The following is a 26,697-nucleotide window of genomic DNA, read 5'->3' as shown; positions in this document are numbered from 1 at the left end:
CCAAATGAGTAGTAGCCCCTCCCAACTCACAACACTAGTGTGTTTGAAGGTTCTCCTAAACACTCGACCTACATCGGAGTCGACTCGAAATGCGCATATGCTCATTGGCCCTTGATAAACGACTATTTTCAACCTATTGTTATACACACATTGCACAATGATCAAAAAGGTCTTTATATAGGCTTGTAACGTTGGCCGGGTATAAACAAGGGGTAAGGAATATTCTGGATATGTGAGTAATAAAATCTAACTTGGGGAGCAAAAACAACCAATGATACCAAAGAAATCATCTCCGAAAACTAACTCATCAATAACCAAAACATAACCATAAGGGAGGAAGTAACCAATAGATTTCGTAGTATGAACCAACTTCTACCCTTTTCCTTGCTTTTCTAATACTACAAAATAAATGACATATTTTTGTTCTTTTTTTTTCTCTTTCTTTTTTTTCTTTTTTTTTTTTTTTTTTTTTTGTTTGTATATAACGACGAAATTAAACAGCTAGATATGTACAAACTATAATACCCATAACCACAAACTTTTAGGTGCCAACTAATGAATACACCTCTTTCTTTGCTAACTTCCCGAGTACACGGAAACACAACCTTGAGTAACATAGGCCTTTAAAGCCAACCATCTCAACAAAATAAACCGATACTAACAAATGATAGCTCCCCCAAGCTAGACTCGGGATAAGTAACCAACGGGGCTAATAAGGGCTATTTTGTGGAGTTAAATGAAGAAAACGGTCAAGGCTAAACATGGGAAAGAAAAAGCAGGAACAGATGTATCTAAGATCGTCTGAAAGCTTCCTAAAGAATGGCCTTTCATCATGCGCAAAGTGCAAGTGTGTTAAGCATACTAATAGTCGAAAACCAAAAACTCAGATCAATGCAACACCAGGAATTAAGCACTCTGAAAAATCAAGGCTCAAGACCTCACAGCTAACCACAATCCAGCATTATACATATGAAAAGTGGGACAAAGTTGACCTTTGACAAGAGTCAATACAACTGTAGTTCATACATCAAACAGTCAATCCAATATGCTCACCTGTCTTATCAGCTTGAATCATCAAAATACAATTTCGAACCAAAGGGGCACAGGGAATAATTGTCTAAATCTCATTGATCAACACGTATTTTTGAATTTTAAATTTTTTTAAAGCAAAAATTATCAAAGCATAAACTATCCTAAAGAAGCAAGCAAACACACACACACACAAAAACAATAGAAAAGTGGAAGGGAAAACATACCAATATGTACAAGAAGCAAATACCCCCCCCCCAAGCTAAATCGGACAATGTCCTCATTGGCTCAAAGGGGTATGGAATCATCACCAATATCATCATCATCACCATTATCATCGCCACCCACCTGTCCACCACTCGGACCCGCACCAGAACTCCCTTGCCCACCATCATGGGAAAATCGACTAGCCAGTTGGCTCTCAAAATGATCGAATCGGCTCTCGAAGTGACTCTCAAGCCGGTCAAATCGGCCCCATAATTGACTCTCAAATCGATTGCAATGGGAAGTGAGAGCCTCTTGGTTAACCTCGAGTTGCCGGAATCTAGCATATATGATCTCTGGGTCTAGGGGGTCTGGCTCACCAGGCTGGCCTGCAGCCCGTGCTGCATCTCTGAAATAGGCTTGCTCATGTATAGGTTGCTGAACAGGAACCTACTTAGCGGGGATGTCATAAAGATAGCTAGCATGATCGGGGATAAAAGTTGTGAGAGCAGTATTAGGTAGTGTGAAAAGAGGCTTCCCATTAAACATCCATTGAATCTCTCTAGGCACTAGACTATGGTTTAAGGGCCTAATCCACCCTTGCCTCTCCATATAGAGAAGTGTCATGGCATTACCACCCTCAACATGCCCAGTCTCTGGCTGAAGAAAATTTTCCACACTCATAGCTAGGTGCGTGATCATGCCTCCCAACACAATAGGACGGGTGGATGACTGCTTCCCGAGAGCCTGAAAATGTAGGGCCATGTGGTGGGCTACATTGATCTTGTAAGAATTAGCTCCCCTGTACACCCAACTTCCCAAAATCATCAATTCAGTACTCCGGACATATTAGGCTCAAATCTCCCAAAGAAAGTCAACCCGAAGAACCGTTGGCCTACCCTAAGCAAGGGGTGCTGGAAGGAAGTGGCATGGAGATGTTGCACATCCTCTTTTACCTCCCCTGTTAAAGTGGTCCAAAATTCCAAAACATTGTAGGGAGCGGGGGGTTCCTTAGGCCCGCCTACATTCATACCATACACTCGGGCAAAATCTCTCATAGACATGCGGTAATTCTGATTGAACATTCGGAAAGATACATGCGTAATTTCACTACCACGCCCTTTTTCTACATTGAAACTACTCAAGCATTCAAGAGTGAGACGTGCATAGGTTTTTCTACCACAAATGACATACATTATACCTATACCAGCATGTTGAAATAGTTTTTTCAATTCTTTATCAATCCCTAACTTGTTCAGACTTTCCTTATGCAACCAACGAGTGGGATGGATGGGTTTACCTTTGAGTAGCTTAAACTGGCGTTGTTGATCGTAGGACTCGAACACCACATCCGGGTAAGTTGTGTCTCGCTCAAGCTGCACTTCGGGAGGTGGTGAAGGTGCCCTACTCGTACTTGCCTCTGCCCTTTCCCTTTTAGTTGGTGCCATTGATGAGTTTTCAAGCTTTTGGGTGAAATTCCTCTTTCAAAAATCTGAGTGAAATATGAAAATTTGATAACAATAGATGAAAGAGGAAGGGATGAGGATGATTTTGATGTAAGAAATTTGCGATTTGGTGGAGTAATGAAGGTGGTATGAGGATTTGAAGGGTTAGGGTTTTGAGGTTTAATGGGGTTTGGGGAAAAGAATTTGAGGAAGAAGATGAGATGTGAGTATGAAGTTCGTGAAACCCTGCTGCTGTTCCTCTTATGATTCGATGATTTTCCAGAAAACCGGCCGGTTTTCACAAACCTGCCGATTTTCGCAAATGGAAATGTCTACTGATTTGCTCGAAACCGGCCGGTTTCGCCAAACCTGCCCCCCAGGTTTTCGCTGAAATTCTCCTTGGCTCACTCAATAATTCCGAAAACCGGTCGGCCAGGTTCTCACAAACCTGCCGGTTTTCGGTTTTGTTCCTTTTTTCTATTCCATACGAAACCGGCAGGTTTCTGGGAACCTGCCACCCTGGTTTTCGCTCTTTTTGTTCTTCTTTTCCTCCAAAAACAAACCTTGGGCGCTGATTTTTGTTGTGCTTACGGAACCGGCAGGTTTTGATAAAACCGGCCGGTTTTCGCTGAATATTTCCACTAACGACCAAAGGCACCCCAAAAATTTCTAAGGCATGAATAAAGGTTTATGCTCGAAACCGGCAGGTTCCCACGAACCGGCCGGTTTTCCTTGCCTTTTAATACGACCATAATCCTCCAAATTGCTCACACTTGGTATTGAAATCTGCACATTACTCAAACGACCAATTGGTAAAATTCCACTCTCCTCACCTCTCTAAAGCTATAGAACCTAAACTAAGAACACAAGAAAGCAGTAATAAACAAAATTAAAGGACATAAACTAAAATTCAAACCAAAGTAAGCAATAAAATACGGGTTGCCTCCCGCAAAGCGCTGGTTTATTTCTAGATCCCGCTCGACCTTGTTACCTCGAATATGCATCTCATGGGGCAGAGGGATTGAGGTGATGAACCTCAATCACTCCTACAGTAGCCCCATCATGGTACAACTTCAGACGTTGCCCGTTAACTTTGAATCGCTCCCCATTATTGTTTTCTTCTTCAACTGACCCAAACTTGCTTACCATAGTCACGGTGAACGGCCCAGACCACCTAGACTTAAGTTTTCCAGGAAATAACTTAAGCCTAGAGTTGAAAAGTAGAACCTTGTCGCCCACCGCGAACTCTCTATGCAGAATGTGATTGTCGTGCCACCTCTTGGTCTTTTCCTTATAAATCCGGGCACTATCATATGCTTGTAATCGGAATTCATCGAGCTCACCCAATTGAAGTAACCGCTTCTCACCGGCTAGCTTTGCATCCATGTTGAGCTGTTTGATTGCCCAATAAGCCTTGTACTCCATTTCTACTTGTAGACACCTACTTTTGTCCCCATTCCCGAAAGGGAAGGTTCGATGATGAGAACATAAATCTCCACTTGGCAACGCATCTCCTATAAAATAACGAATCTCAATCACCCTTTTCATTTCAGCCAAAACTGTTATTTATAGAAACCTGCTAAGAATAATAACTGCCGTAAAGGGTAGCTGTTAAAAGTGGCAAAGTCATAAAAGATAGAAATCTGTCAGAATTAGGTGTTGCACTCCAACATAAGTCCTAAAAGAGATAGAATTGGCAAAAGGAATTCTATTCCTGCTATAATTCGAAAATAAGAGTTACGTATTAATTCACTAGTGGAAAAAGGCTTATTTGCATCCCCGCATTTGCCACGCCATTCTGAACATGTGATGCAAATAACAAATTTTAGCATAAAATTTACTCATTTGCGTCGCAGCTTTGTTAAACTGCGAGGCAAATGACTCTAGGATGCCCCCCAGAGTCATTTGCATCGCAGATTTACAAAGCTGCGAGGCAAATGACTCAATCAAGTGCATCGCAGATTTACAAATCTGCGTGGCAAATGACTCTAGGAGCATCCTAGAGTCATTTGCCACGCAGATTTGTAAATCTGCGATGCAATGCGTGTCCACCTAGGAATGTACTTTCTCGCTTTGACCCAGCACACCACACCAACACCGCAAACTTTCCGCCTCTTCTATCTTTCTCTCTCATCTATTCTTTTAGAATCTCCATTGTTGGTACTCCAACACCTCTTCATCTCTCCTCCAACAACACAATATCAACCTTATTTTTCGACATCTCCTCTCACCAAAGTTGTCACAAATATAGTCAATTGGGTTTCTCTGAAAATTCAAGATCTGCGATGTCAAGAAGAGGCAAACCCTAGGTGTCGGCGCCGCGAAGAAGGCTAAGAAACATGCCGAACTGCCGCGAAAAAGGCTAAGAAACGCCGAATACGCCGAACTGCCTCTAAGAAACATGCTAAACTACCGCGAAGAGGCAAACCCTAGGTGTCGGCGCCGCAAAAATGTCAATACGATTGGTTTGCATTTTCCGGCGGGTCATATTGCTTGGTTTTTGAAGGGTAAGAAACACGCTGGGTCATATTGCTTGATTTCCAAATTCAATTAGTTTTGCACATTTTAAAAAAAATCTTATGAATCTAGGGTTTAATTATTTTGGTTAATGTGTGAATTTGAGTATCTTTTTGCCCAATTGTTTGGATTGTTAATTTGAGTATCTTGATTTTCATGTTCAATTAATTTTCTCTGGTTTTTTTCATTTGAATTTAGGGTTTAGTTATGTTCGTTAGTTTGTGAATTCAAGTATTTTTTTTTCAATTTTTTATGAGTTTCGCTTTGAATTTGATGATAAATTAAGTGATTGATTTGAATTTGATGATAAATTAAGTGCTGAATTGAATTTGATGTAATGTGACCTTTTTAGGATTTTGATTTCAGATGTTGTAGTTTGTTATTGATTATGTCGAATCTGTTTAGGATTTTGATTTTGATTTTAGGATTTTGATTTCATATGAATCTAAATTTTGATTGTTTGAACCCTAGATTTTGATTTTGATTTTAGGATTTTGATTATGTCGAACTCTTAAAAGAGATTCATTAACTAGCTAAGACAGTATCATGAAACATATAGTCCATCCAGTTGAAAAAATTCAGTAAGATTTACCTTTGGATTTTTTTCTTTGTCTACCATGATTGCTAGGCAACCCTGCAGTAGAAGCAAGAACTTAATAGACACACATTTGTACATCGATAAGCTTGATGCATGACCAGTGTCTACCATGATTAACTAGCTTGGTTTTCTCAGCAAGACTGTCTTGTTCTTGCAGCAACAGGGTCTGGTATTTATTTTCTGATTCTTATTCTCCCTTTTCTGTGCATTTCTTCTTGAATCCTTTGTACAATGTATATACTGTGTCAATGTTTTTGAGGCTTTAATGTTTCTACAGGGAAATCTCTGTGCTTTCAGCTACCTGCGCTTTTGACAGGGAAGGTCGTGGTCGTGATTTCTCCATTGATAAGCTTGATGCATGACCAGTGCTTAAAGCTATCAAAACATGGCATCTCTGCATGTTTCCTTGGATCAGGACAACCAGATAACACCGTTGAGAAGAAAGCAATGAACGACATGTATTCCGTTGTATATGTTTGCCTCGAAACACTGCTTAGGTGAACACATTTGTACATCATCTGGTATTGCTTGTAGTTTGAATTGTTTCTTATGTTTGAAATGTTCAGTTGCTTATCCAATGATACATGTTTTTCACATTGCCATTTTGTGCATACAATAAATAACAGCTCGTGTGTTTGATTATTGTGAGGTCTAAGTTCAAATTTTAATGTTCTGTTGTTGATTCCCCAATTCTTGCTAGCGTTTATTACTTTTTCTGAAATGTTCCCATATAATTGAGGTTTAATTATTGTTTCCTTATATGAATATAATTGTTCTGAATGCAATTCAAACTGCAAATGGTAGCAAGACTAGCAGACTATTATACCTCCTGTTGAGAGTAGGTTTGGGGTTATGCAACTCTAATGTTTTTCTTTTCTTAATAAGGGTGAATATGTATTGCCTTTGTTGCTAAGAATGTGATTGTTCTGCTATTTTTGTTTGTTTTCTTTGGGCTGATTACATTATGAGCAATGTCGATATTTAGCTAGTTTATTGTAATATTTACTTAAACTTTTATGTTTAAAGTGTAGTTAGGTTATCAACATGTTGGTTGATCTATGGTGAATTTGCCTTTTATTGGGTTGTAAACTGTTTTGACAGGTATATATTAATGTATTATAACATTCCCGGTATTGGGGAGGGTCAAATTACAAAGGAAATATTGTCAAAATTTTCACCTAGTTTACTTTTATTTTTATGCTCTGAATATACTAGTACTGAAAGCTGCTTATTTTATTTAATCTATGGATTAAATAAAATCAGCAGCTCATTTTTTTTAGAATATCCAAAAGTCATTTGCGTCGCACTTTAGCTAATCTGCGACGCAAATGACATTTTTTTTAACATATTGAAAAGTCATTTGCGTCGCACATTTAGCTAATGTGCGTTGCAAATGACATTTTTTTTAACATATTGAAAAGTCATTTGCGTCGCACATTTAGCTAATGTGCGTTGCAAATGACATTTTTTTTAACATATTGAAAAGTCATTTGCGTCGCACATTTAGCTAATGTGCGTTGCAAATGACTTTTCAGCACCATGCCTGAAAAGTTATTTGCGTCGCACATTAGCTAATTGTGCGACGCAAATAAGGTTCATTTGCGTCGCACAAATGTGCGACGCAAATGACTTTTAGTCATTTGCGTCGAGAGCTTTTGCCACGCACGATGTGCGACGCAAATGTGCTTAAAAGTGCGATGCAAATGACCCTTTTTCCACTAGTGATTAAATTCCTAACGAACCTAAAGTTCGTAACGGGCCCAGACGCATTCCGTCATAAGTTGATACGCACTAAGAAACTCGGATAAGTCTCAAAAGCTCTGTGTTTAAGAGTCCAAATCTGACAAAAAGCTCGGCCTATATCCTATTTTCAACGCCTGGGTCGCCCAACCCTGGGCGCTGAAAAATACTTGGGGCCGTGTCGTCTCCAAATTCTTTTTGGATTCGGATTCTAAAGATCTATCTTTCCACGAACTCTTTCCCTATAAATACAGCCTCAAAACCGACGTGAACAACACACAATTCATAATCTGAGTATTGACTCCAACCCTAAGCCTAAGCCTCACGCTGCGAAATTGATCCCGCGTTCTGTCGCAATCGACCCAAAAGTCGAACAGAACGTATCCTGTCCCTTGTAGCTGATGAATTAAGCCTAAATACTGGAACACTGCCTAGAAGCCCGAGATTCGTTAAATAAAAGGAGAAATAGCAAAGCCAAGTGGTTAGTTTTCTGAGAACCATGACGCACCTCTCAAGGGTGCGTCGTAATGTGTCCCTTCGCATGATTTAATCGCTTTCATCACCCTTTTATAAAATTGTTAAACTATTAATTTGATTGATCTATCACGCCTAATAAAGATAATACCTTGGACAATTGAACTATCATGCTAGGTACCTTAAACCAATCTAAATAAGATAATCACGATCGATTTAGTATTATGTGTTGCATATTGCTAAAATCAATTCAGAGTAGTTTAATAGTTTAAACGCATGTCCCTTCAATTATTTAGGCTGAGCTAGTAAGGATAACCTGCCTCTGGAGTTATCGATGAGCACTCCTCTCGGTAGTTACAGTCCCCCGAACTCTCAATCTCTGCCCTGCAGGTGTACGTTGAGCGATCCCCACACCAGGGATCACAAGGGAACCAATGGCCGTCGTGGTCGAACATAATTGCACTCCCTTTATGTCACGATAACCGGGTTTTGTCAGTTTTTCTCATTGTCGTTAAAAACTGAATGGCGACTCCTATATTACTAGACGATTGGGTGTAAACTCACAGGAAATCTAACTACACTTGATCTGACAACGTCACGCCCACGAGGGACGAGGTCATGCATTAGCCTCGTGCTTTTTCGACCCCCTCACACTACTAGTAAGTGACATGCCTTGCCATACACCAACCGATATGGGGAGGTACCAATAGGTGTCTTAAAGGCGGTTTTGTATGCCCATAGAGTATCATCTAGCTTATCGCTCCAATCCTTCCTAGACTTCGCCACCACCTTCTCAAGGATAGATTTGATCTCCCGGTTGGAGACCTCAACTTGACCACTCGTCTGAGGGTGGTAGGCTAGCCCGGTGCGGTGATAAACCCCATACTTGCGCAGGAGCGCATCCAGATGCTTCTCATGGAAGTGTGACCCTCCATCACTAATCAAAGCGCGCGGAACCCCAAATCTAGGAAAAATGATCTTCTTGAACAGGGAAATGACTATCTTAGCATCGTTAGTAGGTGAGGCAACGACTTCCACCCACTTGGACACATAATCTACAGCAACAAGTATATACAAGTTACCCTTGGACGATGGGAATGGTCCCATGTAATCAATTCCCCACACATCGAAACCTTCAACCTCAAGGATCCCGTTCTGTGGCATCTCATACCTCCTCGAAATAGTGTCGGCCCTCTGGCACGCATCACAAGCCATAATAAAAGCCTGTGCATCCTTGAACATAGTAGGCCAGTAAAAACCACACTGTGACAGCTTAGCGTTTGTTTTAGACGGTCCATGGTGACCACCATAAGGTGAAGAATGACACCTACGGATAACACCTTGAACTTCCCATTCTGGAATACAACGCTTGTACAACCCTTCAGCAGTCTCACGAAACAAATAAGGGTCGTCCCAAAAGTAGAACCGGACATCATGTAGGAATTTCTTCTTCTGTTGATATGTAAGATCGGCCAGAAGAATTCCCTCCACAATGTAGTTAGCAAAATCTGCGAACCATGGTGACTGACTGGCAAGTGCAAGTAAATGATCATCCGGAAATGAATCATCAATCGTGTAGACCCCTTACCATCATCATACCTCAATCTAGACAAGTGATCTGCAACCACATTCTCAGCCCCTTTCTTGTCGCGGATCTCTAGATCAAACTCCTGTAGCAGTAGTATCCATCGAATAAGCCTAGGTTTAGATTCCTTCTTAGAGAGCAGATACTTAAGGGCTGCATGGTCAGTATAGACTATCACCTTGGACCCAATCAGATAAGTGCGAAATTTATCCAAGGCATAGACTATGGCTAGAAGCTCCTTCTCAGTAGTAGCATAATTAACTTGAGCTTCATCTAAGGTCTTACTTGCATAGTAGATGGCATGCAAAACTTTTTCCTTTCTCTGACCCAAAACTGCCCCAACTGCATAGTCACTTGCATCACACATTATCTCGAACGGAAGATCCCATTCGGGAGAGCGAATGATGGGAGCCGAAATCAGTGCCTGTTTAATCCTGACAAAGGCCTCGAGACAAGCATCAGTAAACACAAACGGGGCATCCTTGAGGAGGAGTTGGGTAAGCGGTTTAAAAATTTTAGAAAAATCCTTGATAAAGCGGCGATAAAACCCCGCATGACCAAGAAAACTTCTAACACCCTTCACATTAACTGGAGGGGGTAATTGTTCAATCACTTGAACCTTAGCTCGATCCACCTGAATGCCCTTATCAGATATCAAATGTCCCAAGACCACCCCTTCAGTTACCATGAAATGACACTTTTCCCAGTTTAGGACTAAATTACACTCTTCACATCTTTTCAACACTTTAGTCAGATTTAGCAAGCAAGAATCAAAAGAAGTACCATAGACACTAAAATCATCCATAAACACTTCCATGATAGACTCAATAAACTCAGAAAAGATGCTCATCATGCAACGTTGGAAAGTAGCGGGTGCATTACACAGACCAAAGGGCATCCTACGATATGCAAAGGTTCCATAGGGACAGGTGAAGGTGGTCTTTTCCTGGTCGTCTGGATGTATGGGAATTTGAAAGAAACCAGAATAACCATCCAGATAACAGAAAAAACTTGTGACAGGCTAGCCTTTCTAACATTTGATCAATGAAGGGAAGGGGAAAGTGGTCCTTTTTAGTAGCAACATTAAGACGCCTATAATCAATGCACATGCGCCAACCTGTGACTACCCTAGTTGGTATCAACTCATTTTTTTTCATTTCTCACCACAGTTGTCCCCCCTTTCTTAGGCACTACCTGAACAGGACTCACCCACTTAGAATCAAACACAGCATATACAATACCCGCATCAAGCAATTTCATAACTTCAGCTTTTACAACATCTTGCATGACAGGGTTTAGACGACGCTGGGGTTGAATGCATGGTTTATGATTTTCATCTAGATGTATCCTATGCATGCAAAAGTCAGGGCTAATACCCTTTAAATCATCAATACTGTACCCAATGGCCCTTTTGTGCTTTTTCAACACAATAAGAAGTTGGGATAACTGGTCTGCATCAAGTGCAGTACTGACGATCACAGGGCAGAGTTGTTCATCATCTAGATACGCATATTTAAGGTTAGCAGGAAGAGGCTTAAGTTCGGGTTTCTTTACCTCTTTAAGAGGACAAACCGGCTGAACTAACCTCTTCAATTTGGTGCTCTCCGGCTCAGATTCTCCACCATTAAGAGCCAACTCTAGAGCATCCACTTCAGCACTCCAAGAACTGCTATCACCTGCAGAAGATTCACAACAAAGCACTGCCTCCAGAGGATCTCTTTCGAGAACTTGGGAGACGTTATCACGCGTAATAAAATCAACCACATCAATACGATAGCATTGTTCTTCCTCTAGCATGGGACTTTTTAAGGCATTATTCAGATTAAAAGTCACCTTATCATCCCCAACAGACAGAGTCAATTTCCCACTTTTAACATCAATGACCGCCCCCGCCGTGTGAAGGAAGGGTCTACCTAAGATTATGGGAATTTGAGAATCCTCTTGCATGTCTAGTACCATAAAGTCTACAGGTATATAGAATTTACCTACTCTAACAGGGACGTCCTCTAAAACACCTAAGGGGTATTTGACAGAACGGTCGGCCATTTGCAGAGTGATATTAGTAACCTTAAGCTCACCCATATTCAGTTTAGTACAGACAGACAAAGGCATGACAGACACACTAGCACCTAAATCACATAAAGCTTTATCAATAAATACAGTGACAATGTTACATGGGATGGAAAAACTCTCGGGGTCTTTAAGTTTAGGTGGGGACTTGTTTTGCAAATAAGAACTACATTCCTCAGTAAAAGCTACAGTCTCTACCTCACAAAAAGCACGTTTCCTGGTCAAAATATCTTTCATGAATTTAGCATATGCAGGAACTTGTAAGATTAATTCAGTAAAAGGAACCGTTACCTGCAAATTTTTGACCACTTCCAAGAATCTGCCAAACTGCTTGTCTAGCTTATTCTTGAGTTGCCGGTTTGGGAAGGGGAGTGCAATAGGTGGTACTTGAATATTTGTCCCCTTCTTAACCTCAGTTGTAGCCTCATTCTCATTGACAACCTTTTCAGCTTCCTTACCATCCATAACTATCTTTGGAATTTCCTCACTGACCAGACCACTAGCAGACACCCCAGAATCAACCTCAACCGGCATAGAAGGACCATCATAATCCCTACCACTCCTCAATGTAATTGCATTAGCAGTCTCCCTATTTTCGGGCTGTGGAGGAAATTGGCCTGGTGGCCTCCCTGCAATAGTAGTAGCCATCTGTGCCAACTGTGTAATCCCCCGTAATTTTATAAATTTTATTAATATATTTTAACGTATAGTTAATTATATTTAAATAGAATTCACGAATTTTAGAAATAAATATATAATTAAACGTATATTTATTTTATTACATTTGAAATATTTTAACGATTTATGAAATCTAAAATAATTTTAGAATTCTATGTCGAAAAGAATTTGGATTATGAAAACACAATTGAATTTAGAAAACAATCCTAGCCATTTTTGGATTCAAACAAACTCAATTCTAATCCTAGCCCATTTGGCAAAGCCCAAACACTAAAACCCAAAACTCAATCCTCTATTTTCTATCTCACGTGAAATAAAAATCACAGCAAACCCTCTTCTCCATCACTATTCACGTGAACACCCTCAACCCTTTGCCGTACTTGCTGCTGCTGCCGCCCAGACGCCGTCGTCGACCACCGTCGACGTGCTCCCCCTCTTCCGGTACTCTCTCCTCCTCCCTCTTCTCTTTAGTTTTTCTTTTTCTTTCTTGTTGTTCGCTCCTCCTCACCGTGTTTTTCTTGGTTGTTCTATTTACACGGCAGCCACCACCGAGCCGCAACCGCCACCTGCGTAGTCCGCCGCTTAGTCGAGACCACCCCGCGCTGCACCACTAGTGTCGCGGCTGTTGCCTTGCCCAGCCGGCTCCCCGCCCTCTCTTCCCTTTCTTCTTTGCGTGCTATCACCACCAACGCACGCCGCCCACCAGTGCAACCACCACTCCGCAACCTCCATGCTCGCTGCCGCGTGGTCTGCCGCCGGCCAACCTCCTCTTTCTCCCTCTTGAATTGGTTCTTTCTTAAACCCTAAGTAACTAATTATTTTAATTAATTATAGTTGTTAATTTAAATTATGTTCTTGATAATAAATTTATAATTTTTATGGTTTGAACATGATTTTCAGATTTGGGTTGAGATTATAAACGAATTAATTTTCAGTTTTGGTTAATTAAAAATAAGTTAGGGCTAAATCATGTTTTATTAATTCGAATTATGTTTTCGTGAATTAAAGTTATGGTTTTTGTGATTTAAATTATAAATTTAAGATTATATGAATTTTATAATAAAGTTATTAATTTTCAGATTATCAAATTACTTTGAAATATTAATTTTGATTGTTTAAAGTATGAAATTCAAGGTTTTTATGATTTTAAATCATGGTAGGTTGAGTATGGATTATTAAATTTGTTGTTTTGAGATACTAGGAACGTAGATTCACCTTGGTGAAGCTTTTAAATGAATTTATATTGCTGGAAATTTAAAGTACGATGTTTGCAAAAGTTTCCAACGAATTTCAATCACTAGTCAATAATTATGATGCTAGGAAATCAAATGTTTAAGTTTTGATATTGGGGAAAGTTCTAAATATTTTTAGGATGCATTTAGAATGCTTTATTATGGTTGCGAATGATTAGAAATTGATTGGGATTATTTGTTGGTTGTTTTAGGCGGAGAACTCTCTTTAGGCGATATTTGAAAGTGTTAAAGTGGCCTATTAAGTTGTTTACACAAGGTACGTACATACCTGTGTGCTTGAAATGTGTGCTAATTGTTGAAACCATGTTGAATTCGTTGTTGAACTTGGCTATGTTGATATTATTGTTGAACTTGGTGATGTTGATATTATCGACGAACTTAGTCAGGTTGAAATTGCATGTTTAATATTGTTGGATGGACGTATTGAACCTATATTGCATTAAGAGAATTATAACATGTTAGTATGGATGATTGATGCAAACATGTTTGATTGGGAACACTAGATTACTTTGTATATGTTGATTCAGATCAGTTGATTGTTGTTCCCTTTTTAGCTTTTCACTACTTTATGAGGGCCGAGGACCTTGTTTAGTAAGTTGAAACTTTATACCCATATACAGGGTTGATCATGGTTAAAGGGAATGTTGGGTAAATTGGAATGAGCCTTGATTGATGCTTTTATGATCACGTACTTAATTCCAAGATAAAAACAGTTGTGAACGAATGTGGATTATATGCCTTATGTGATTGTTGAGTCATAACAGAGTCTCAATTTGTAAATCATGTAAAGTGAAACTGAGTAGCAATAGCTTTAGACTGTGCACGTCTAAAGTGACGGACAAACAGGAGTTGGGGTTCATGGTGGTAGCCCATGGCCTTTATCTCGGACCGGATTGATCACTGTGTCCTATTTTTATTCAAATGTTCCTCGATATCGCAGGTCTCTGAGGTTACGGAGTCGCGCCCGTACCTCGTCTTCCTTAGTGAAGGATGTCGGACGGTCAACTCGGTCCATTGTCTATTTCAACTAAAATAATATTATTGTTAAAAGTCTAGCCTAGTCTAGTCTGGTCAAGTATGGTCGTCAAACTATCATGTTTTGTCTGCCCTTGTTTGTGTTCATTAGTATCATGTTAGGGTTGTTCGTTTAATAGAATCATGTTAGGATTATTATTGATTTAGTATGTAGTACTCAGCTTTGCTGATTACGTGCTTTTGCTTGTGCATGTTGATCATGGCTATGCCTTATTGATCCTGTGATGACCCAATCTTTGGTGAGCAGTCTCTAAGGATCAATAAGCATTGTCCATCTGCAAGTTTGAAGATGTTGCATCATTGGGATCGGGAATAGAGAGCTTGTATTTAGTTTTGATTTGCTAAGTTGACTTGGGTTTGTTTAATTGGACTTTAAACTTGTCGTACTATTTATATTTCCTTATTTTCGTTGGTTGATTTTTGGGACTAAACCTGTAATCGATTATTTATAAACCTAAAGTTAGTTTTATGTTTTCCGCTGCAAAATTCTGAATAAGCCGTTACGTTTTCACACGGGCGATAATGCCTTGATAATTCTCTACGTTTTATATTAAAAGGTTATTTTAGAAAAGAGAGAATTGTCGGGATGTTACAAACTGTGTATCAATGATCTTATTGTGAGCAGTAAGAGCATCGATCTTTGCATCCTTTTCACTTAGAGATTTTTGCATTTGTAGCATCATGTTTCTCATCTCTACTAGCATAGGGTCAGGCTGTGTGGCTTGAGGTTGTGGTGGTGGAGGTGATGTGTGTTGTCTAGGGAACCCAGGTGGTCCACTAGACTGTTGGTTGTAGTTGTTCCGTGGTTGGTAGGATTGTTGATGTGGGGGTTGGTATGGTTGTTGTGGTGGATGTTGGACTTGGTGAGGGTTCTGGATATTGTTGCTCCTGTAGGATAGTAGAGGGTTGTTTTTGTAGCCCTCATTGTAAGAGTTGGAGAATGGGTTATTTTGTTTGTAGGATTGAAATGTGTTACATTGTTCAACAGAGCTCCTACATTCCTGTGCATAATGACCAGACATTCCACAACTTTCACAAACAGTAGCAGGTTGGGCACTCATAGCAGCTACACTAACAGGTTGGGCAGATTGAGCATTGGCTGCTTGCATATTATCAAACTTATAGTGTAAAGCAGTCAATTGGGCAGTTAATTGTTCAATAGAATTTAAATCATGCTTACCACCCCTATTAGATAAACCTCTAGGATTCCCATACTGGGCATTGTGAATGGCTATCTCCTCAATCACCTCCATAGCTCTAGGCACCTCAAGTTGCATGAATCTCCCACTGGCAGCTGAATCCAACAAACATCTAGACTCATTGCCCAGACCATTATAAAACTGCTGAATCAAGAACCAATCTTCCAAACCATGGTGCGGGCACTCTCTTTGCAAATCCTTGAATCTCTCCCAGACCTCGAACAAACTCTCATCTGCTTGTTGTGAGATACCCAATATCTGACCCCTTAGACGAGCTGTTTTCTCAGGTGGAAAATATTTAACATAAAAAGCAAGAGCCAAGGACTCCCAATTAGTGATTTTCAAAGCCGCCCGATTCAACCCATTAATCCACAATTTAGCTTTCCCACTCAAAGAGAACGGGAAAAGTATCTCCATAGTCTGCTCCGGAGTCAATCCATTTTGCTTGATGGTGGAACAATATTGGATGAAGGACTGTATGTGAAGATTCGGATCTTCACCTGGTTCCCCACCGTACTGGAGTCTCTCAATCATGTTAATCAATGCAGGCTCAATCTTGAAGGTCTCAGCTGCAATAGAAGGCATGATTGCCTTTGGTAGCACGGACAGACTTGGCTTAGAATAGTCTGTAAGCCGTGGGGTAGGTGGCGGTAGTAGAGTTTCGTCACCCATCTCTATCTCTGAAACTGAATCTGTATCTGAAGGAAAAAGATCGCCAATATTATGATCAGAATCAGAGTAATTCCCACACTGTGCAATGAAAGTTCTTCGTCTACGAAAGGTTCTTTCTGGCTCAAGATCGAATGGAGTAAAATTACTAGTACCTACGGTCCTGGGCAAAGACAAAGACTACAAAACAATGTGAGATCCGGTCTCAAGGAACGTGAGTTCCTTGAGTAGTAACAAACAAAAATCTAGTATAAGCAATCAACAACAGAAAATAAAACCGTTTCCCCAGCAACGGCGCCAAAGTTTGACAGGCTAAATCGCACTCCTATTAAAGATAAACCTAAAATCACTAGCTAGGTAGCAAGGGAAGTCAGGATCGAATCCACAGGGAAACAGGCGTTCTTTCTACTATTAATCAACTAATCTAGACTATTGGGAAACAAGAGTTGGTTGGTTTGTATACTAAAACTACGACAATAATTAAACAATTAAGAAATCAGATATTAAAGAACCTAGGGCATAGGTTCACCAACAAATAACAATCCAGGATGATAAACGATTAGCAATAATCAATAACGCAATTAATTAGACTAGCATACTCTCTCGAATCGATAATAATCATAGACTTAGAATTAACGGGCTCTCGCTACGTATTAATCCTAATTCCACCTATTGACACAAGCCTAAATATCAAATTACATCTCTCGAATCTTAACTTGATATTGCATGACTATCACAATTAAACCTGCGCAAATCTAATTGCATAGTGAAATAAACCAATCAATAGGAATCAATCGCAATACCAACAATCACAATTATTCAATCATCCCTTCATAATTATTCATGGATCCCTAAAACCCTAGAAAAGTAACTACTCACACATAATACCAATAAACAAAGCAAACATATTAATTGAAAGCATAATTGAAATTGAATAAAAGAATAAGAACACAAAGTAATACATAAAACGAAGAACGAAACGATTAGCTGAAAGTTTGAATCTTTAATTAAATCAAAGTTGAGTGTTTGGAGAATAAAAATTGAAGTTTTAAGCTAAGCAATCATAATAATACGAAGTTCGGAGAGGAGAGAGAACGTACTAAAAACACTAAATATATATATAAGCCTCCCCTTAATCCTACGGAGTAACTAAGCAAAAGAAAACGTAATGGGACCGAAAACCGGGCACCCCGGGTTCCAAAATCCGGCCGGTTTTCGGCCCAGTTAGGTATACTTAAGTCATCAGGTAGCAAAAACCGGGGCCACAAGTTTCCCAAAACCTGCCGGTTTCGCACCTAAGAGAAGTTTTCTTCGTTCCTCAAAACCTGCTGGTTTGCGAAAACCGGGGCCACAGGTTTTGAGCTCAATTTGACGTATTTGCCTTGAGTTAGAACTTGAGGCCTAGGCCCAACTCCTGGGCCAAGTTTGACGCTCGTGGCCCCTTTGAAGCTAGCTAGATCATCCCGCAATGCCTCGGGATCCGTGTAGTCATCCAAGAGTGATAAGAAATGGGCCCCCCAAAGATCAATTATCATCAAAAACAGCCCTGCAGCTAACAGACACTACACAACACACATTAGCACTAAAATAGGCCCCGAAGAGCTCAAATGAGATGAAAAGTGCATACAGGACGGGAGTAAAAACTATATAAAATATGAGTGTATCAGGTCCCTCCCTCTGCTTTTTCCGCTTCTTATAGAGGAAGACTGTTCAATTTTATACCCCCACGACCATCTCTCTGTTTCTTTTTCTCACTCACACTTTCGTGTTTTCAATCTTCTTCGCCATTGCATGATGAAGTCGTGTTTGTGTTCAAAAAAAACTGAAGAGACAGCAGTAGATGAGGCCGATGGTAGTTTGAGGGTTTTCAATTATAAGACTTTGGAGAAGGCCACCAATAACTTCAGCTCGATAGTCGATACAGCTTCTCGGTCATGGGGGGAAAGTGTACAAGGGTTTTGTGAAAGAGAAGCTTCTTGTTCCGTCTTCATCTTCATCCAGTTCCAAAATCATGGTGGTAAATCAGGGTATATCATTTTATAGAGACTGATGATCAGCAAAGTTTAAGGTAATTATATATATTATAGTCTGGATTGTGATTTAAAGATTGTTGCTAGATTTTGGATAACTTGGAATGAGTTAGATTTAATCTATCACATACTCTTGTCTCTGGAAATGTAGGATGAGCTGAACTTGTTGGGAAGATTGTCACATCCGAACTTGGCTCGTCTATTAGGATATTGCTGGACTGAGAAGAAGCTTTTTTTAGTGTCTGAATATATGCCTAAAGGAAGTTTGGATTATCATATGCTCAATGGTAAACAGTTTGATCAACCAAACAGTTAATATATTGTTTGCTTTGGAGTTGGGTGTTGAACTGTTTATCAGTGTGGTGTAACTAGATTCGGGTTTTTCTTCCGCAGGTGGAGTTAGTTAGGACATTCGTATGAAGACAGCTTTAGGAGTAGCTCAAGGCCTTGCTGTTATGAATGCTAGTTGTTTAGACAAACCATTCATGTACTACTTCTTTAAGCCCTCAAGAATACTTGTTGATCAGGTAAGTTGAGCATATATATAATTTGATCTATCTATTCTAGTTAAAAAAAAATATGTAGTACTTCTTATAAGCAAGTAATTGTAGTGGTTCGTTCACTGGTGTGTTTGTCTGGTTCTGACCAGAATTACAATGCAAAGATATCAGTTTTTGGTTATTACTGTCAAGGAGACAAAAGTTAGAACTCGGGAACCATGCCATTGCCATTGCCAATGCAAGATTTTATCTTTCGCCAGAGATGATACGTAAGTATTGTTTTCCATGTTTAATTAATTCGCGATCTTTGTACAGTCCAGATGTTACATTTTGATATACTCCTTTGGCAGGTGGCTGTAGCACGAATAACAGCATTGTGTATAGTTTTGGACTGATATTACTTGAGATGATAACTGGTTTTCAAGTCGATAGTGTAAAATGGGCAGATATATGGACACAGTGGCTCTTAGTCTCCAACAAGGCGCAACTTGTAAAAATTATGGACCCGGGTCTGGAGGGTCAATACTCAATACTCACTCGATGTAGCGTTCGAGATAGCTCAGATCAGTGTTACCTAATCCTCCAATCAGCCCACGAACCGCGAACCGAAAAAGCGAATTACAACATCAAAATGGTATAATTTTGGTCTAATTTAACAAATTAGGTAGCGAATTACGAACCCGTACCCAATCTCATACTAGCGAACCAGGTAACACTGACTCAGATTATAACCAAGTGCCTCTGCGAGTGTAGTAGAAATCGCCCGTCCATGCAAGAAGTAGCATCCGACTTTGCTCAACTCAGAGCCTAATGCAGTTGCAGGGATTGCTAGAGATGCTTTGGGGGAGTGAGTTCTGGGTTTTCAGCAGAAATGCTGCACTCAAACAGCATTCGTGGGGGAACTGCGAGACATTCTGGTTACTTTGCAAGTTATCAAGGAGCAAGGATGGTCTAGGGTCACTGTGAACTCGGATGCACAGAAGGAAGTCCACAGAATTGTGCTAGGGGATACCATAAAAGATGTTAACTTCATGATTGTTAAACAATGCAGAGATCTCCTTACATAGATGCATGAAATCAAGCTGGAATTTGAAGCCAGGGGAACTAACAAAAAGCTGCTGACAGAATCGCAAGAATGTGTAGAACTGCTGTATTAGCTAATTATAATATTTGTATTGTGGAACAAGAACCAGAGTTTGTTCTGGATCTTTTGAGGGAGGATATGCCTCCATGAACTCTCTTGTCTGTTTTTGTTCTGAACTTTTAATCTAATGATCCAAGCTTGCATAAAAAATAAAAAATAAAAAATAAAAAGTCTAATGCAGGCTTACACTGTTACACTTACCCTAATTCCTCATTGGTTAGTTGTAGTCCTATTTCAATTGCATGTGTAAATTATTAATTATTATGCCTTAATCCTCTCACTTGGTTGTTAATTAGGTCCGAAATGTTTAATCGGCTGGACAAATGTTTGTTTAGTTTTAATTACCATTGAATGGGGAATTATACATTTTATACCAGTTAAATAATAAAAATTGTTTGCCTTTGATAATGAATACGGATCGTAGTACAACATTTTCCCTTTAAAAAAACATATAGCATGCTAGCTCAACTTTTGATGTTTATTTATATCCCTCCTTTTATTTGTTTTTTGGTGTTAGCACCCGATTCACCCTTATGGTTAATCCGGATTCGGGGCGAGTTCTGGGTGGATAGGTTTCATTCCCCTCTCAATTGTTGTTGCGGGGGATCGAACACGAGTTCTCCCTACTAAGTTCAGCTCCAATCACCACTGAACCAACAGGCAATTGTTCCTTCCTTTTATTTGTGGTTGTAAGTTAATGACTTCATGGATTGTACTTTTTTTTCTTTATTCTGATTTTTTTAATTTAATTTATAGAAGTTTTGAATTTCAGTTTTCTGTTGGTATATATATAGAGGGGTGTTCTCTTTCCTTGTTAGGGTTTTACTTCAGCATTTCTTTTTCTTTGTTTGGAAAGGTAGTGCATTTAACTTTGCTCCCTTTTCATAAGAATAAGATAAGATGTGTGTTCATGTTAACTAATTGAATTATATTGCCTGATATGTTGCTCTTGGAAATCCATTTGTTGACCAATATAATATATTCTCCCTATTTGATATTCCAAGACATATGATATACCTGAAAATTTGTGTACCCTTCACGAACATTATCCTATGATTTATGGACATATAATGCTTATCACTGAATATGCACTCCTTGTTCCTTTGCTCACTGTTTTTTTGGAATAAATGCACTCATTCTTGTAGAAATTTTGCCCGTTCTTCTAGGGTGTAATTGTTTGTTCAGCTGATCTACAATTAGGTGGTTTTCTTTGGTCTTATTTGTGGTTTAGGTTCTCGATTCAGTATCATGTGTCTTGTATCTATTGCTTACTGGGACCGATTGTTGGACAGCTGTCTGCACAGGCAGCAGTTGCTAGACAACAGCTTGAACAAGGAGTGCAACTACACAAACACCGTTTCCTAGACAGGATCCCGAGCATACAATGATAGCTCGACAGCAACCGAAGCAGGGAGTGATGTTGGGCATAAGCCTAAGCAGGGAGTGATTGCTGGACAGAAGCCTAAGCAGGAAGTTATAGTTGGACTGCATGGTGAACAAAGAAGCATTGCAGGACAAGAGAACGAAGATGAGGATGAAGAGGATGACTCTTCTGGTCAATAATTCGAGTGCGTCATTCGTCCTCCCTTTTTCTTATGACTCCTCTGGTTAATAATTCTAGTAAATCATTCATCCACCCTTTTTCTTAGCTAAGCTTAATTACTTGTAAAATAGTTAGTATTGTGGTTAGTCTACCTTGGAAACTTGTAAGATATAAGTAGCCTTCTGCTTAGCCTAGATTCAAACCCGTTAGTACTTGCACTTAATATGTTGATGGCCCCTACATTTCTTGCCAACAGAAATAGTTTCTGTAGTGACAGTATAGAAGCTGGGAATGTAGGCTCATTACCTAGAGGTTTTTGAAGGGAACAAGCTCGTAGTGCGGTGTTCTTGACAAATACCCCTTAAATATTTTGTAACATGAACATAACTACTCCTGTACATATTATGACTCAGGCACAATGCCAAGCTCCTTATGTTCTAATTTGCATCAAGTACTTTGTTTCTATCTTGTCTCGGTAAGAATGTGATTGTGTGGTGACTGTTCTAAGCATCAACCTGTGTAATGTACTCTCTAGCTTGCATTGAACCTGCTACTTGAACAAATCAGGCACCTGATATAATCAGAAGGGTTGCTGTCCCTTTTAGTTATTTTTTGTGCTAACTTCTTTTCCTCAGTTTTTTCCCTAAAGATTTTACTCATTTACTAATTTAATTTTACAGACTAATTTCAATATTTTGGGGGACCGCGCGCGTTAGCGAGCGGTCAAACAACTGGTAGAAATAAAACACAAGGAGTATAATGTAGAAAAACCAACTTTTTTTGGTTCAAACTATGGATCTGATTAATGGGTCGGATCAAAGGTTTACCTACAACTATAATAAAGCCCACCCACAAAAGGTTAGACCTTAAACGAAGAAAAAACCCAAATCTAGCCCATTAAAAAGGTTATTCCTAGGGTTTATCTGACTCCTTTTCTTCTTCTTCTTCATCACCTCACTGCCTCCCTCCACCTTCATAGGCGAAAGAGCAGAAACCCTAGTTTCTTGTTCACCCCACTTCTGCGAAAATGGGTAACAACTCTCTCTATCCTTTTCTCTCCTGCTTTTCAATCTTCTCCAATTCGTTAGATCTTCATTTGATTCTTAAAGCTCTGCTTCCATGGCGTCGCATTGTGATTCTGAATTTGTTTATGATTCTAAGTTTAGGGTTTGATTATGTTTATCAGGTATTTCTCGTGATTCTATGCACAAGCGGCGTGCCACTGGAGGAAAGAAGAAGGCCTGGAGGAAGAAGCGAAAGTAAGTTCATCCCTTTTTTGTTTTTCTCGATCTTTTAGGTTTGGATTTGAATGTGAATGCGTGGTTTGATTCTGATTAAAATATCTGAGAAAAATTGATGTTTTTCTACTTGATTTGAATTCTCGAAGGTGTTAATTTGAGATTTATGTTGCTGAAGTAATAATTATGATTGATTTTTATGTGGTTGTTGAAGCTTTGGTATGCTTGAGCATGTAAATTTGTGATATTTTCTTCAATTTCGATGAATGTTTCTCATGGTTGTTGAAGCTTTGGTATGCTTGAGCATGTAAATTTGTGATATTTTCTTCAATTTCGATGAATGTTTCTCATGGTTTAGTTCCTTTGAATTCAGTGAAGTTTTTGTGTGCTTATGAGACGGTCCTGTGCCGATAAGTCACTCCATCGGCACGCAACATATTCCATAAGCTACATCACTGTGCTATTGTCATCTTTCTTAAGTTTTCCTTACATTTCGAGGAAAATAGTGATGCTTTGGCATACATAATTGATTAATTGGTATTTTCTTCCATCTAGATTTTTTTTTACTATTTTCCACCTGAAAATTTAGAAATTGTCTCTCCTTTTTGCTCCGATGTGTTAGATTTAGGTTGAGATTCCTGTGCTTATGAGACGGTCCTGTGCTGACAAGTCACTCCATCAGCACGCAACATATTCCATAAGCTACATCACTGTGCTATTGTTTCTTTCTCAAGTCTTCCTTAATTTTGAGGAAAATTAGTGATGCTTTGGCATACATATTTCTGTCTTTGCTTCCATCTAGTTTTTCTACCATATGTCATTCCACCCAAAAATTTAGCGAGTTTCTCTCCTTTCAGCTCCAAGGTGTGAGATTTCCTGTTGACTTACCCTAAAATTATTGAAGTCACCAGTTTGTATTGTGCTTATGAGACGGTCCTGTGCTGATAAGTCACTCCATCAGCACGCAACATATTCCATAAGCTACATCAATGTGCTATTGTCATCATATTTATGTTTTCTTTCATTTTGAGGAAAGCGGGTGGTGCTTTGGCATACATAAATTGGTTTTTCCCATATAGGAACCTACCGTTCATTGTCTTACTTTGAACCATGATTTTTTTTCTAGAGTATTTACTACTTCGTATTTAGGAATTGCCTCATCTTTCGGCTGCAAGGCGTGAGATCTTCGGATCAATTTCTTGCATGCTTTGTTCTAGGGGCACAAATAAACTTCCAGAGTTTGTTGAGGTTTAATTTTGTCCGAATTTGAACAATTTTCTTCAATTTGGATTCTCGATGATTGGAACATTTTCAATAACAACCCTACCATTCATCATCTTTTCTATTTTTTAAACCGTGGTTTTCACTAGAGTATTTACTGCTTCGTATCTATGAATTGCCTCATCTTTCGGCTGCAAGGCGTGAGATCTTCAGATCAATTTCTTGCATGCTTTGTTCTAGGGGCACAAATTAACTTCCAAATTGTTGAGTGTTTATTTTCCAAGTTTGAACAGTTTTCTTCAATTTGGATTCTCGCTGATTGGAACATTTTAAATAACAACCCTACCATTCATTATCTTTTCTATTTTTTTAACGTTGGTTTTTACTAGAGTATTTACTACTTCGTATCTAGGAATTGCCTCATCTTTCGGCTGCAAGGCGTGAGATCTTCAGATCAATTTCTTGCATGCTTTGTTCTAGGGGCACAAATTAACTTCCAAATTTCGTTGAGTGTTTATTGTCCAAGTTTGAACAGTTTTCTTCAATTTGGATTCTCTCTGATTGGAACATTTTCAATAACAACTTCCTTTCTCAAATGGTTCATTTTTGAATATACGGAGTATTAATCATGGTTTGATTTATATTTGATGAAATTGGTGTGCTAATGAATTGGTACTGTTCTGCCCCTGCTCTTGCAATTAATAATCATTGTCTATGTAATTGATTAAAGAAAAAACATTTGCTTAATTACTTGCATGCTTTTTTCGAATTACGTGCATTTCAGTGATGGCAACTTGTTTCGTTGTTTTGAGATGGCTCTTTTCCTAAATATGTTTTGATTTTTTTTGTCTCTGCTAGTCTTACCTTATTCGGAGTTTAGCTGTTGCTTCGCATATTTATTATCCACTCATGATTAATGATTTTTGACTTATGGTGGTAAAGGTATGAGCTCGGAAGACAGCCAGCTAACACTAAACTGTCAAGCAACAAGACAGTTAGGAGGGTTAGGGTCCGTGGTGGTAATGTCAAGTGGCGTGCACTGAGGTTGGATACCGGCAACTTTTCATGGGGTAGTGAAGCTGTGACCCGCAAGACTCGTCTTTTGGACGTCGTATACAATGCATCCAACAATGAGTTGGTTAGGACCCAGACTTTGGTGAAGAGTGCCATTGTTCAGGTTGATGCTGCACCATTTAAGCAATGGTATCTCCAGCACTATGGTGTTGAGATTGGACGCAAGAAGAAGGCTGCTGCAGCCGCCGCCGCCAAGAAAGAAACCGAGGTATATTGCCTGCAATTTTCTTTCCAAGTCTCATTTTTTTCTCTGAAAAGTTTTTACGGTTAAATATGGCTCATAGTTTGTCTAGATTCTTAATTTATCTCTATTCACACAAAGGTTCACGGTGTCTTATTTTCGTGTATTGACCACCTTTACTTCTAGAGCCACTGCCTGATTGGACATTGTAGAGAATTTAAGGGGTGATGTGTTTGGCTCACCTATGTGGTTTTTTAATATTTGTTTTCCTTATTGTTACCGATTGAGAGTTGAAATATTTTATTTTGGAAAGGGTTGCGGGTCATGTTGGCCTTAGTATGGAATTTAGGTTGTAATTAAGTTTCTCACGGTTTGTTTCCTATTGATAGGAGGGTGAGACCGTAGAGGAAACTAAAAAGAGCAACCATGTAACAAGAAAGCTAGAGAAGCGCCAGGAGGGCCGCACTTTGGACTCTCACATTGAAGAACAATTTGGTGGTGGTCGTTTGTTGGCCTGCATTTCATCCCGTCCTGGTCAATGTGGTCGTGCTGATGGGTAAGTAACTTGTCTCTTGTGAATTTTATCAGGGAGAACAGTGAAAGTGCAGATTAGAAACAGTGGAACACTAGAGGACATGCCCAATTGTCCATATTTAAAGCTCAATCACATTCAAAAATTTTCATTGGGTGAGGTGCTTAGAGTTACCATCTCCCAATGCTATCGGAAAATGCATGAACTTGATATGGCATATTTACGCTTATACGCATCAGATATTATAATGTATTTGAATATTTTGCCCATTGGCTAGTAGCCTAGTATTGGGGTTATGTGTCAAGTGTCTGAAAGTGGTATATATTGGTGAATTGCAGATATATACTAGAGGGCAAAGAACTGGAATTTTACATGAAGAAAATCCAGAGGAAGAAGGGAAAGGCTGCTGCTTAATAATTTTCCGCTGTAGAATCTTAGTCAGAGATGAGAGTTATATTTTTCAATTTTGGTTGATAGTCTTGTCGAGTTTAACTCTGGTAATTGGTCCAAAACATTGTTTTCTGTGTAGTGTGATGCTTTTGTTATTTATGCTGCCTCTAGTTAAACAAACCCCTGGCCCCAAAATTTAACTCGTACATTTTATTTCATGGTTGATCAATTCAGCCACATATACACTTATTTGTTGGACGTGTTAAGTAGTGTTGTTTTGAACTTGATTTTGCTGCGTTACCGCTCCTTAACCCAGTCACTTCCTTGAATGCACATATCTTTAGATGG

At 39.3% G+C, this 26,697-nt stretch overlaps 1 protein-coding gene, 1 long non-coding RNA gene and 1 other non-coding gene across 3 annotated transcripts; all 3 read left to right on the top strand.

The window, feature by feature from the left end:
- The first annotated feature begins 12,889 nt into the window (after window positions 1-12,889).
- On the top strand, window positions 12,890-20,324 carry LOC130471263 (uncharacterized). The gene is made up of 6 exons (XR_008931932.1): window positions 12,890-13,128; window positions 13,785-18,564; window positions 18,678-18,813; window positions 18,920-19,053; window positions 19,176-19,295; window positions 19,377-20,324. It is a non-coding gene; the product is annotated as an uncharacterized lncRNA (long non-coding RNA).
- LOC130460216 (small nucleolar RNA R71) lies at window positions 15,994-16,100 on the top strand. The gene has a single exon (XR_008920153.1). It is a non-coding gene; the product is annotated as a small nucleolar RNA R71 (small nucleolar RNA).
- Window positions 20,325-22,593: 2,269 nt separating the features above from the next.
- On the top strand, window positions 22,594-26,636 carry LOC110786257 (40S ribosomal protein S8). The gene is made up of 5 exons (XM_021990793.2): window positions 22,594-22,744; window positions 22,900-22,972; window positions 25,115-25,454; window positions 25,817-25,983; window positions 26,298-26,636. The coding sequence occupies exons 1-5, from the start codon at window positions 22,741-22,743 to the stop codon at window positions 26,371-26,373; spliced, it is 660 nt and encodes a 219-aa protein (XP_021846485.1). The 5' UTR covers window positions 22,594-22,740; the 3' UTR covers window positions 26,374-26,636.
- Window positions 26,637-26,697: the final 61 nt, after the last annotated feature.

Source organism: Spinacia oleracea, chromosome 4, assembly GCF_020520425.1.
Source record: "Spinacia oleracea cultivar Varoflay chromosome 4, BTI_SOV_V1, whole genome shotgun sequence".
In the NCBI taxonomy this organism is placed as follows: Eukaryota; Viridiplantae; Streptophyta; class Magnoliopsida; order Caryophyllales; family Amaranthaceae; genus Spinacia; species Spinacia oleracea.
The sequence above is the reverse complement of the archived record's forward strand: the minus strand, read 5'-3'. Positions and strand labels throughout refer to the sequence as shown.

Bases quoted from the DNA above. Each gene is read 5' to 3' on its own strand.
- LOC110786257 (XM_021990793.2), top strand. The intron at 22,973-25,114 runs GTAAGTTCATCC...ATGGTGGTAAAG, and splicing joins GCCTGGAGGAAGAAGCGAAA to GTATGAGCTCGGAAGACAGC. The intron at 25,984-26,297 runs GTAAGTAACTTG...GGTGAATTGCAG, and splicing joins CAATGTGGTCGTGCTGATGG to ATATATACTAGAGGGCAAAG.